The following is a 13,475-nucleotide window of genomic DNA, read 5'->3' as shown; positions in this document are numbered from 1 at the left end:
TGTGGGTTTTTGGCCTCTTAAACGTCTTACACAAAGAAAATCAGCAGGTTTACACTATTCTACTTTAGCCAGACAATCTTTTTCGGTAAAAACCTGGAGGATCAAAAGGTCATATGTAGTCAGTGACAAGAAAATTTTTTTGTTGTTGTTAACAAGAAGCCCCTTGTGTGGGATTAGTGCTGGGTCAAAAAGCGGCAGCCAAGTTTCAATAGAAAAAGCAGTGCTCTTATCAAACACCACATATTGCCGCTACCAGTTGGGAGTCTGAGGTTAACACAGTTCTTTGTCCCTCAGATGTCCATGTTAGTGTTTTACCTTTTTGTAAGTCTTTAGATACACATGTATTTGTGTATGTGCATGTGCACGCGTGTGCATGTGCACGCATGTGCATGTGGGGAGGGAGGGAGGGAGAGAAAGGAAGAAAGGGAGGCAGAGAGAGACTAATTGGTCAAGTGTGTGATGATAAAATAAAAGGTAAAGTTTTTTAAAGAAGACTGCTTTTAGTGAGCACAGTAAGAACTGAAAAAAAAGGGCACATATTCAATGAGGACAATGGCGACAAATCTGTATCAGGCCCAGCTGCCACTGACTAAAACCACCCCACCTCAAAAATTCTCTCTCAATTTCCTAAATGCGCTCAATGAAATGATAAAAAGAGGAAATACTGCAAAACAAAGAAACGAAGCCCAAGGGTTTGGGCACTTTTATTCCAAGGCAAACAGGATGAAACGGCTAGTGCTCCACGAGCTTGCTTTGCCACTGAGAGAACAAGTGGTGTGGTGAGAGACTTTCTGAACTCACGGCAGTTATTTTTCTTCAAAAAAGGGTACAAGTCACAACAAAGGGTAAAAATCCCCAATAAAGTGGAGAGATTCCCTATTGGTTGCGCAATAAACAGAAGTCCCGTGAGTTGAGTTACTCAGCAGGTTTTTTTCTAAAGCAGAATTTCCTCAGCAAGTGACTGCAAAGCAAAAGTGGACTTCACCCCTCCCGGAGCCCCAGCCTTTGCCCACACATGAATCTGCAGTGAAATGAGTGTGATAGGTAAGGCAGAAGAGGGCTGGTCACAGGGACGAGGAGCAACGTGGGATTCTACATTATTTTGCACATGACATAAATTACAGTATTGGTGATAAACTAAAGAATATCATGAGTCACCTTTCTTAACTGGAAAAGGTCTTTGATATTTCTTTGAGACAGTAATAGAGAAAGATCAAGTGGATCAGAGACACTTCCATTCTACCTTTTGGGACAAGCGACAGACCTGTCTGTAAGGGGACAAGATCACCAAGGCTGGAAAATGTTAAGTGGCATCTTTTACAGAGTTCTGGTAGTCTCTTCCCAGTACTTACTAACATAGCCCATAAGGTAGTGGATAAGAAATGAATAAATTACAAAAACAAAAAACTATTACTGTTCATATCACATCCAAGATGAGTCCTTAAAACAGTCTGATGCCAGGAGAGAAAAAAGAAATTGGCTGTACACAGAACCTACTAGATGGCCCCAATTCACTACAATTTATTCTAACTTTCTGAAACTGGAAGATAATACAAAAGCATCTCCCCCCATAAAAGTATAAACAATTGAAAATATGTTTAGAGTTAGACTTCTAGTTAGGCAATGATGAGGATGCTAAACTTGTCTGTATTTTTTAGAATGAAACTCAAATAAAAAAGTTCCGCATTTGAAAGGCCTACTTTGGGTCACCTCCCCAAGTCACCGGATGTGGGTTGCTACTCCTCAGCTGCACTTTGGGGGAGGAAGCATGTGTTAGGAGTGCTGCTCCAATACAATCTAATCAAACACAGCACAAAATAATACATCCAAGGACTGAAAAATTTCCATAGGCAAGATGGTAAAAAATTTTAAAAATTTACCTTATAAAGAATAAAAAGGAACTGAGTGATAATTACACTATTTTCATTCTTGACCAGATATTTGGTAGAGAACAAAGTCCAGGATTCCAGAACTAGAGGCAGGTTCCCAAGAAATTAATAAACTTGGTTGAAAGGCTTAAAAGCAGAATTTTTAAAGAGAAAAAAGTAGAGGTTAGATTACTAAATATATAGGAGAATTTATGATGACCATCTCTGCATTTTAGTTCCACGAAAGACAGAACATTCACAAATAATTTACATAAAAGTACAAGGAATTTAAGTTCATCATTATCATCACTTATTCGGCTCCTATTTGTGGTCTAAAGAAGAACTTCTACATAGTCCATGTCCCTCAGGAGTTTACAGGATAAATAATTCCTTACAATCACAGGTCTGAAACCATAGAATGGGATATCCAAAAGAGGCAGTATAATTTGCTTCTAAAAACATCCTATAGTTTTAAAGTAGAATTAATGAGTGCTTGGGTGTGTGGAGGAAGGTATGATATATTCCTGCCAGCCAAGAGTTAAGTATATGAACTGATTCTTTATATTCTGTGATTCCTGAATAATTCAGCACATGGCAGTGACTCTCTAGACTGATGGCCAGTTTCAAATGACAGTTAACTAGTTGTACTGAAGGTCCCGGCCTGTCCCCCACCTCCCCATTCAAGATTATAGTGGGTCCTTTTAACATCAAGGTCCAGAGGCAGCCCAAAAACTGAATTTTAAAACCTTTCTATGTTGCACCATGCAATCCTGAAGAGACAGATTGAACTTCCCAGGGCCACAACACCAGGAGCATTCTCAAATTGCAAAATTCAGAACACTTCAATAAGCCTATGTTCACTGATTTTTCTCTCAAGATAACAACATTTCGTAACATCTCTCTGGAAGGCATCAACACCTGGCTGCTGCCCTTTGCATCCATGCCTCAGTCTGGTCATTGTGCAACCTCCACAAATCTTCAAGATAACTTTATTTCAGTGACCAGTTCCTTAATAAGCCTGTCAGCTCCTTAAAATTACAGGGGCTTCTGTGTAAATGACCTTTTGTGCACCATCTGCTGCCTCAGGAATGGCAGGTGCTGCAGTCTGTTTATTGTGCAGACACAGTGTAAGCCTGATGCAAACACACTTGTACACCCAAGAGAGGCTCATTCTTGTCACAGCGAGGAAAAGAGCAGGTTAAGATGATGACTGAATGTAAGGAATCCCTCCTCAAGATAAGACTAGGTATCAACTTATCAGATCAATAGAGGGCCTACAGGGAAGTGACCTTAGTTAACAGACTCCATTAATCCCACAAGAGGTCACTGTGGCAGACAGGAATCAGTAAGTACTGGGTGTATGACAACAGCTTGGAGGGCATGCACGCACAGGGCACATGTAGGGCTGGGGTGTGTGCAGCGTTCTGTACCTTTCAGCCCTGAGCGGATGACAGTAGGAGACAGGTCATCGTAGTTGTTCATTAGGCTGATGTCTCCCGAGGTGAAGCTGACGGTGAGCAGAGGCTTGATGTTCTGCACTGGGATGGGATACGCTGCTGGACCATCTGCGAGAACACAGTGCCGGGTGAAAAGAAGGCAATGAGCACATGACCCAAATCTGGGTTCCCAAGGCTGCTGTCTTGCAAGTTGCTTTAAAAATTCCTGATAATGCAGATCCGACTCTGGACTGGATGCTACCAAATAAGGCAAACATTCTACATCATTCAGGAATGACACAAAGGCCGTCAGAAGGGCACTAACAAAGAACCCTGAAATGAGAAGCAGAATGTGGGATATACAGCCCTGGTGGCAATTGTAGGGTGGTGAGAACACGTGGGAAGTTTATTAACTTGTTTGTTAACATGTTATGTGTTTCTAATGATGTATAAACCTAAGATACTTTAATGTCAAACCACATACAAGGATGGTAGGAAGAGGGATGAAAACGCTTCCTTAATTCTGGTCCAACACACAGAGGAAAGTTACTTTTCAATACTAAATGCTCTTTCATTAAATGTTATAGGAAATGAGAAGCCACAGCAACCACCATTATTTACCTCCTTAAATTTTCATCTAGGAGACTCCAAATTTGGAGAGAAGGTTGACGTTGGGGGTGGCTAATGAGAGTTTTGCTACGTCCGCAGTACACAGCCAGCATGAAGGAAACCCTGCTTCACAAGCTCAAGGAGTACTAGTCCAGATGTTAACGACGGGACTGGGAACCATGAACTGGGTCTTCCGTAGGCTGCCTGAAAAATTAAAGTAGGTCCCTTCTACATGCCTACATGAACCAGGGCTCTTTCAGAAGGCTCCTGTAGGCTTTGCAGCCATTGGATGGGCCTGCCTGACATCCACCCAAAAGGAATCCCAGTTATTGCTCTCCTTTGTTTCACACTAAGACACTGTGCCCTACCTACCTCTGCACTCAAATTCCCTACATCACCAAGAAGAATCCTGTTCCATCAAAAGGCGAATACCTATCATCCTCAAAATTGCCCCATTGCTTCTGAGAAGGGCAACTGGCTAGAAGAGCAACCAGGGACTGAATTCTGTTCTTAGACTTACTCTGGACTTGCTTTGTAAATTTGGTCTCTGGACCTTGTTTCTTCGAATAACAAAATGGGGATAAGTAAATCTGGATTCAACCTGAAGAGGAGTTCTGTTTTAAAAGTATACTGAGTCCATGGATGGACCTTGAGAGAATTATATTAAGTGAAACAAGTCAGGCACAGAAAGAGAAATACCACATGTTCTCACTTATTGGTGGGAGCTAAAAATTAATATATAAATTCACACACACACACACAAAACGGGGGGGGGGAAGAAGATATAACAACCACAATTACTTGAAGTTGATACGACAAGCAAACAGAAAGGACATTGTTGGGGGGGAGGGGAGAGGGAGAAGGGAGGGAGGTTTTGGTGATGGGGAGCAATAATTAGCCACAATGTATATTGACAAAATAAAATTTAAAAAAAAAATTTTTTTTAAATTAAAAAAAAAAAAAAAGTATACTGAGTCCATGTTACAAAGACATTGACTTTATTACTATGAGTCTGTAGAGATATGACCAACGCTTTCCTCAAGGCTGGCATCCTATTAGGAAAGCCACACACACACACACACACACACACACACACACACGTATGTGGCTGGCAAATATCACATGTATCTCTGTCTCTGTGGCAGAAGGGAGAAGACAAAAAGAGCACTGCAAGTACCAATGGAGGCAGGTGCTGACAGGGGAGAAAATTTTTACAATTTTCCCTGGACCAGCTCTTCAGTGGAGGACATGCACTGCAATGGCAAGAAAGGTTAGAAACCATCCAGCGCCTGCCCTTTGACTGTGAAGGGCACCCAGCAGTGGGAACACAGCTGCGCCAGGCCAAGGACAGAAACCTGCAGCAGTGTGACCACTTCTAATCCAGGAGCCATTCCCTTCCACCATCTCCTGAAATATTTTCCTTTCATTTTCTTTTGGTGGCTGATCTGTATGGGGATCTGAACCTTTGACCTTGGTGTTGCAACACAGTGCTCTAACCAGCTGAGCTAACCGCCCAGCCCATATTTTCCTTTTAAAAAAGGACATGGGTGCAGGGCCTAGGATCCTGGTGAACAGCCAAATCCCCAAGATGGCCAGTGATGAACACTGATCCTGGTGATGGCCGGCATCAACATCAAAGCTTCCTTCGCCCTGTTTTTATTTTTTTGGTCTTATCCACAACCAAGGTATAAAACACACTGCTAGGAGTAAAGAAGACTAGAATCATCGCCACCAAGAGTATCTAACAGTACAGCGAGGCCTTCAGAGGGTGGCAGGTCCTTTTGAACTGAGAAGGGGATAGCTTCTGCCTGAAATAGAGAGGACAGATAGGTACATGGAGCCTCTGCCCAAGGTGCTGGTCTTCACTGAGGCAGAACTAATCTATTTCTCATGCAACTAAAGCTACAGGCTTTAATAACATTAGGAACTTGGATACACCACATATTAAGTTATATTAATAGCACAGAATTTTTCATCTTTGGCTTGCTTTATTCTAGGCAGTGCAAGCCCCACAACGCCCCAGGGACACAGGAAGAGCCGTATGTCTCATTTTATATCTAGAAAAACTGAAGTCAATGGAGCATAATCAATTAGACCAGTGATTCTTAGAAAAGGGACAGCACAGATGAGACAATCAAGCAAAGAACAGAGACTAGGCTGGTCCTCCTTCGCATTTCAGTTCGAGAACTCTTCCCAGTAAGTCAGGGTGCTGTGCATATGGCAGACCTTTACCCTTCCTCCTCTAAATCGGTTTATTATCCTTTGATACTCTTTTGTTCCCTTCTGTGAAGTGACAAGGACAGTGAGGGGCCAGGGATCTACCTTGGGGAGGGGAGTAGTCATCTGAGTCCGTGTCGCTCTCGCTGCTGTCCTCCACCAGGAAGATGGGGTAGTTCCAGGACATGCTGAGAACGCCATCTGACTCGTGAAGGAGGACGTGGGCCAGCATCCTGCCGTGGCAGTCCATGACAATCACCTGCCCGTCGGCCGTGCCGAACAGCACCTGCAACCAAGGACCAGGACCCATGACCGAGGGGGAGCAAGTGCTGTGATTTCTGGCAAACCTCACCGCCTCAACTTGTTTTAGGAGGACAAAATATATTTAGAACTGAAAAAATAAACCAGTTAAGTAACTGAGAGGTGACAAAAAAACATTAAGCAGCAGAAACTATAATTGCAAGAATTTTAGACCTCTAATACTGAAATGTGACAAACGGCACAATGAATATATTATGTTGTGTGGAAATTTTCAAATACTACCAACAAAACCACTGTTTCACTAATTGTGGGGTTTATTGGTTGTTTTGTTTTTGTTTTTTCTGGTTTGAGGAAAGGAGTTAAGAAAAGATAATATTCATTTACTTTCCTGGAAGATGAAGAAGCAGCAGAGATTTGTTGTTATGATTTTCTCAAATTTAGAAGAAAAGGTTTAGGTTTATGCATGAACAAAGAGAAAATACATTTGGTTAAGTAAACATGTTATCATATTTGGAAAAGAAGATGCTCCTGAAATAATGCTTTATTTCTAATGTTTAATGTCTAATGTTTTATTTCAATGAGAATAATAATAGTATTAATATATTAATTTATAATTAACGTAATGATACATTAATGGCATTAATACATGCATCGAGTATGTACTTTGTGCTAAGCACTATGCTAAAGAGCTTTACCTCACTGTCAAAATAACTAACCCTGTGAGACAGGCACAGGAATTGCTGGTATAGACCTCAGATGGGCCTGACGCCTGTGGGTGCTGAGGACTACTCCTAGGAAACTTTCCCTGGCTTCACTCAACCTCAGAGCATACACTCAGGAACGTGCTGGGGTGGTGCGGGGAGGCACACCCCAGAGCCAAAGAACAGTCAGGGTGGAGGATGTTGGATGGTATTAACCCCACTGCCTGCGAATGGCACAGGAGCACCTCACAGCTGCTGGAAGGCTCCCTCGACATGAGCAGTGTCAACAGCTGGAGGTCCCTAGAGGAACCCTGGGACCCAGGCAGCAGGACCTCACTGAGGGGCACACTGCATCATCTCTGCTTTGTGTGGTTTCTAGTTGCTGCATCTGCTACCACTAAAAACTGTATATTTTTTGTGCCTAATGGGACTTGTCTACCCATCAGCATTGCGTTGTGACAACCATGCAAATTATTATCCGCATTTTACAGACACAGAAACAACTTAAGAGAGGTCAAGCAAGTTGGCAAAACCATTAAGTGGTCAAGCCAGGGCTGTCTGACTAGAAAGGCTAGAATTTACATACAGCGAAAATTATTTAAGGGTTTTTTGGTCCTTGCTTCTTTTTGCTTTTGAGATTTTGACGTTAAGCTCCTTGGGGGCAAAGACTGTCCAGAGCTGTACCCCTGGCACCTGATAGAACTTTGGGCACACAATGAGCACTCAATAAGTATTTACTGCCAAATGAACGAATTAAAGTCAGTGACAGTCAAAAGTCAATCTTAGGACACAAATGCTGATGATCGAGATAGGTTAATTGCAAGGGAAGATGTATTCCACTTAAGTAGTATTAAGTTCATAGAATTTACAGAGCTGTTTTGGCTCTGTAAAATCAGTTGTTCATCAAATATTCTTTTAAACATGATCTCTATTTAATGTACACTTTAAAAAGACTAAAACAATTTTCCCCCAGAGGCATCAATGAGTTCATCCGCATATGCCACTTACAGGAAAAACAGACAAAACTACTAAAAACACAGTGAAATTCATTTTAGAAAAAAGTGAAATTTTCACTGTCCACAGAAAACATAAGTATCCGATGGCATGTGTACAAAACCCTCATGTGACACAAGAGTAGGGAACAAGACAGGGCAGACCTGCTGACGTCCTGGAAGAGCCAGGCATTCAATGTATTTGGTGAGCAGTTTTTAGTGATGACAAGTACAGAATGTGACTTCTTATAGCTTTAACTGAGATGCACAGTTAACATATTTCAAAAGAAAAAGATGTGTAGAAATCCCAAGGTGAAGCTCATGCTATGCATGATGTCCATGGGAGCTGGCTTTTCTTCTCCCCCTTTCACACTTCCACTCATTTATTCAAGCACGTTTTGAAAAACAGCTGTGTACTTTCATGCTAGGTGAAGGGGTTACTTTATCACTCATCACTTGTCTTTGATAAAAATAACTGATTAGCAGATAATAGCAAACAATTATTTTCCAAAAGTACTCAGGGCTAATATATACCAATTCCAAATAATTTCCCTGGCCTTTTCCTGTTATGGTTCTTATATTACTCTATAGTCTTTCATCAGCACACTTATCACTACTATTCTCATATCTTACTGTGTGATTATTTGATTTCTGTCCGACTCCTATGTTAGCCTATAAGCTTTTGAGGGCATGGACTGTAATGGGCTAAATGTATATGTGGCCCCCAATGTGATGATTTTTGGAGATGGGGCCTTTGGGAAGTGATTAGGATGAGATGAGGTCATGATGGTAGGGCCCCCATGATGGAATTAGTGCCCTCATAAGAAGAGCAAGAGAGACCTCAGCTTGCATGCTCTCTCTCTCTCTACCCCCAAGCACTAAGGAAAGGCCATGTGAGGAAACAGGGAGAAGGTAGCTGTCTGCAAGTTAGGAAGAAAGCCCTCACCAGGATCTGAATTAGCTACCACCTTGATCTTGGACTTCCAGCCTCCAGAAAGAACTATGAAAAATCAGTATCTGTTGTTTAAGCCACCCAGTGGTATTTTGTTACAGGACTCTGAGCTACGATCTGAACCATATCAGCTTTGCTCACCAGTATCTCCCCAGGACCTGTCATAGTGTATGACACACAGCACTAAGTATTTGTGAAGGGAGAGAAGGAGGGAGAAAATACCTCCGTATTGAAACATCTTTTGAATAACACTCACAGTTTTCCATTTTACAGAAGAAAGAACAGATAGCAGTCAAGAGAATAATTCCTGAATAAAGGACTGGTGATTTAATGAGTTATCAGCATTCAGCACCACAGTAATGCCAAACAGAATAAAAAACCAGCCCCTAATTTCCCCACCATTAATCCACTCCAACTACAACTCCCATGGAAAGACAACCCACTATGAAGACTGGAGAATAGGGAAAAAGCAGCACTAACAATCTAGCTGTCAAGCAATGATGGAGGAAGTTACTCTGTTTTGGAACAAGTATGTCACAGATAACTGAAGAACAACGATACAACATGGAATCAGATTTTTAAAAATCCCCTCCATTACAAGTTCCTTTCATGCCTAATCACTTCCAATGAGATAAAGCTTATGTGAGCAAAGTACTTCTGCAGAACTAGACAAAAGAGTCTAATAATAATGAATACACACATAGAAAATGCATCAATCTCTGTTGCTTCTGCTCCCTAACCTTGGTCAAATAATACACGTTTCGGATACGCTGGTGCCAGCTCCTACATTCCAGGCCCAAGGACCTCCTCTCTCTCTCCTGTCTCTAGGAGATCGCACCACACTCACAGGCTCACGGGTCCCATTCACAGCTGACTCTCAGCCAGGCCTCTCCCCTGAGCCCCAGACTCACACATCTGCCTGCCTATCTGCCATCTCCCCCTGGATGTGCCAAAGGCCCTTCAAAGTCAACATGTCCAAGATGAAATGCACGATCATGTCCTTCCTCCAGCAACACATACAACCAGGTCCCTTCCAGCAAAAGCTGTGGCTTACGCATTATAACAGGTGCTCAGACGTTACATATAAAGGCTTTTGACACCACGACACAGAATTAATCTCATTTTAACCACAACCCCCTGGCACTCTGACCTTGGCTCTGGTTTTGTGTGTCTGTCTCCCAGTAAACCATAAGCTTCTTGAGGGTGGGCCTGCACCCCCAGATTCTCACATGCTTCTGTTGTGAGTAGATGTTCAGTGGCTATTCATAGATGAACTTCTGCCCAAATCTTTGGCCTCTGTCCAAGTTTCCTACAAATGAAGGGGCAATTTCTTTCTTTCCTTTTTAAACTATAAACCAATGTTCAAATCCTCCCATAAAACTGGCCCCCAAAACATTTTCAATAATGGGTTATGTACATTTCTATCCCTTATTTTCCCACTGTTTCTTCTGGCAGGTTGTAGCTTCACATACGGACAGGGACAGTGTTACAGTGTTCCCTCTGTAATGCATACACCAAAGACCAAATGAGCTGGCCTGTGGGTCAGGCCATACCAATTCAATGACAGTCTTTTTGGGTTCAATTCACTTTTCAGCCTTGAATATACTCACTGCAGGTAGTTTTTATATAGAGATATCATAATTGCAATTGCTATTAATCTCTTCATTTCAATGTACTCCATTCTAAACTACTTTTAGATGCATTTATTTTAAATAAACACAATTATTACCAGTAGTTTAAAATGAACCAAGTCACAAACCAAAGGGGGTGGGAAGAGGATCTAGAATCATTCAAAAGATTTATGTTTTGGAAGCAGTGGTATCTCATCAGTACCTTTACCTTTGGACACTGGAACTAACTTAAATTTTTGGATAAAATCATGTTGGGAAATTTCAACTTCAAAAATACATGCATCCATAAGTGTTTACCTCTTTTGTAATAGAGTTTGCTTAGTAGCACTGGCACTAGTTCCTGAAGGAGGTGACTTTTTCCCATTTATTTGCTTTTAAGATTTAAAGCTGAGAGAACAGATAAAAAACTGATTACAAATTCCTACTGTAACTTTAGAATTGCTGGTGGCAAACATCTAAATGTGCTGCTCTGGAGAGAGGAATAAAAGGACAGCTATGATGTCCCTTTTTTCTTCAGAAGGAACCTTTCTGTTCTGAGATGTTACTAAAGGAAAACTTTTTTTTTTTTAAAGACTTTGCTGTTAGGTTTGAGAATACTGGCCTTCAAATGAGCTTCAAGGCCAAATTTAAATATTTTGCAACTAAAGAGACAGAGTCATTGAAATCAGACAGTTATATACGACAGAATTGCTCAATTGATTAACAGAATTTCTTTTTAAGACAGATGAAGTGTAATTTTGCAGTTGACTATTACAGTCACTTCTTAATCTGTATCTTTAGGCTAAACGGGATTTTGAAGTCAATTTGCCTCCTTTTTTTTAGTTTCCAGTATTTTTATGTTATTTATTGTACAAATTTAGGGGGTACAGTTTTATTTCAATAAATGTACATAATGCGTGATGACCAAATCAGGGTTAGTATATTTTCATCAAACCCCAATGATTATTGTCATTGTAAAATTTATCCTTTATAATGACAGCATTTTAGCTCCTCTCTTCTAGCCAATTGAGAACATACAGTAAGTTATTAATTACTACTATAGATCACTAGAACTTATTTTTCCTATCTAGCTGTGATTGTGTATCAGTTAACCAACCTTTCCCTATCCCTTCTCCCCTTCCTAGCCTCTAGTAAACACAATTCTATTCTTTCCTTCTATGAGCTCAACTTTTTTTCCTTTAGCTTGCACGTATGAGTACATCTCAACTCTTACTACAGAACAGACAACTTGTAAACTAACCCATAAAAATGAGAGACTAATTTTTGTTTAAAGATTTTCAGAAGAGAGATTCCACCTGCCTCAGGCCTCAAATTTAATGTTAAATAATTCCCATTACTAAAATGTTCTTCCCCAAATCATTCAGGCTTCAGTTTCAAGTTTATTCACCCTTCTGAGACATACCCACATGGTGACTTCTGGGGGTAGAGGGAAATAGTTTTGACTACAGGACCAATAAAAAATGCATTTAACTAGAAAATCTCCAGAAGGATACACAAGTAACTGAAAACACGTTACCTCTGGGGAACAGAACAGGACTGGCTGACTTGGGGACAGCGGAAGGGGCCTTTTCATCATATCCTTTGGAATATTTAGAATTTTATACCATGTGAATGTGTTATCTATTAAAAAAATACATTTAAATATATTTTGAGTTAGGAAGAAAGAAATGAGTCAGGAATGCAGCCCTGTATCCGGTCTTTGAAATATGGCACAAATGCCCAGGGTATCCACTCACCAAGAGGCCCGAGGGGGTGCATGTGGACTTTTGGCCTGAGTGGAAGATACCTAGTAATGCTGGAATCTTCTTAGCCTGTCTGGTGTAGACAGTTCAAGCCGGCTAGGGAAACATCCTTTCCTTTGCAAAGGGTTCAGGACTGGGAGTCAGCTGGCTGATGGCCTAGTCCTATTTTGACTCCTAACTACTTAGTAACCTTGGTCACTGCCTCCCTGAGTGTCAGCCTTCTATGTCAGCTAAAAAAGCCTTATTATATGAGCTCTCAGATCATTTCCTATTTCAAAATGCTACAACTTTTGGGCCGGCCCCGTGGCTCACTTTGGAGAGTGTGGTGCTCTTAGTGCCGAGGCTGCGGGTTCGGATCCTATATAGGGATGGCCGGTTCACTCACTGGCTGAGCATGGTACAGACGACACAAAGTCTAGGGTTACGATCCCCTTACTGGTCAAAAAAAAAAAAAAAAAGCCACAACTTTTTAAGACGTATCTAAATATATTTCTAAATATGATGAAAACAGTAATCTTTTCCTGTGCCTACTAATAAACTTCTTCAGCAAAAGGACTGAGAAGAAAGAACCTCCTGGTCTGCATGGCCAGAAGCAGCAGGGCACACAGTGACGTGAGCACACCCGGTGATATTCAGGACCAGAGTCAAAGAAAAATCAAGTTGGATGGGAGTTAAAGCAGGAAGGACAGATTTTAATCCACTTTTATTTGTGCAGAGGTGACTGGGCATTGTAAAGGGCAAATGAGAGGAGGGAGGGGGCAGAGCCAGGGAAGGAGAAATTAACAAAAAGCAGGATGGGGGTTGTCAATGTGATAAGGCCCTCTGGGTTTGCTAACCGGTGCTTATCAAAATTAGGTCCCTGTATTAGTCCATTTCTGTTGCTTACAGCAGAATACCTGAACTGGGTAATTTATACAAAAATGAAATGGGAGCGGGTGGGCAGAGAGGGTGTGGATGAAATAATTTGTGCTGAGAGTATGTTGTCTTTATAGGCCAAGGTTGAGGCCCAGTTGAGGACAGGGCTCAGAGAGGCCTGACCAGAGTGTGGTCCAGGAGAGGGTATTTG

At 41.5% G+C, this 13,475-nt stretch overlaps 1 protein-coding gene across 10 annotated transcripts in view; it reads right to left on the bottom strand.

Moving 5' to 3' along the window:
- The window catches only part of TULP4 (TUB like protein 4), a 246,577-nt gene that overhangs the window by 45,082 nt on the left and 188,020 nt on the right, over positions 1 to 13,475 (bottom strand). For all 10 annotated transcript variants that reach the window (XM_063097967.1, XM_063097972.1, XM_063097969.1 and 7 more), the window contains 2 exons: positions 6,236 to 6,416; positions 3,299 to 3,433 (listed from right to left, as the gene is read on the bottom strand). In XM_063097967.1, coding sequence (XP_062954037.1) covers positions 3,299 to 3,433; positions 6,236 to 6,416 — 316 coding nt within the window. The remainder of the gene's footprint in view (positions 1 to 3,298; positions 3,434 to 6,235; positions 6,417 to 13,475) is intronic.

Source organism: Cynocephalus volans, chromosome 5 (assembly GCF_027409185.1).
Source record: "Cynocephalus volans isolate mCynVol1 chromosome 5, mCynVol1.pri, whole genome shotgun sequence".
In the NCBI taxonomy this organism is placed as follows: Eukaryota; Metazoa; Chordata; class Mammalia; order Dermoptera; family Cynocephalidae; genus Cynocephalus; species Cynocephalus volans.
The sequence above is the reverse complement of the archived record's forward strand: the minus strand, read 5'-3'. Positions and strand labels throughout refer to the sequence as shown.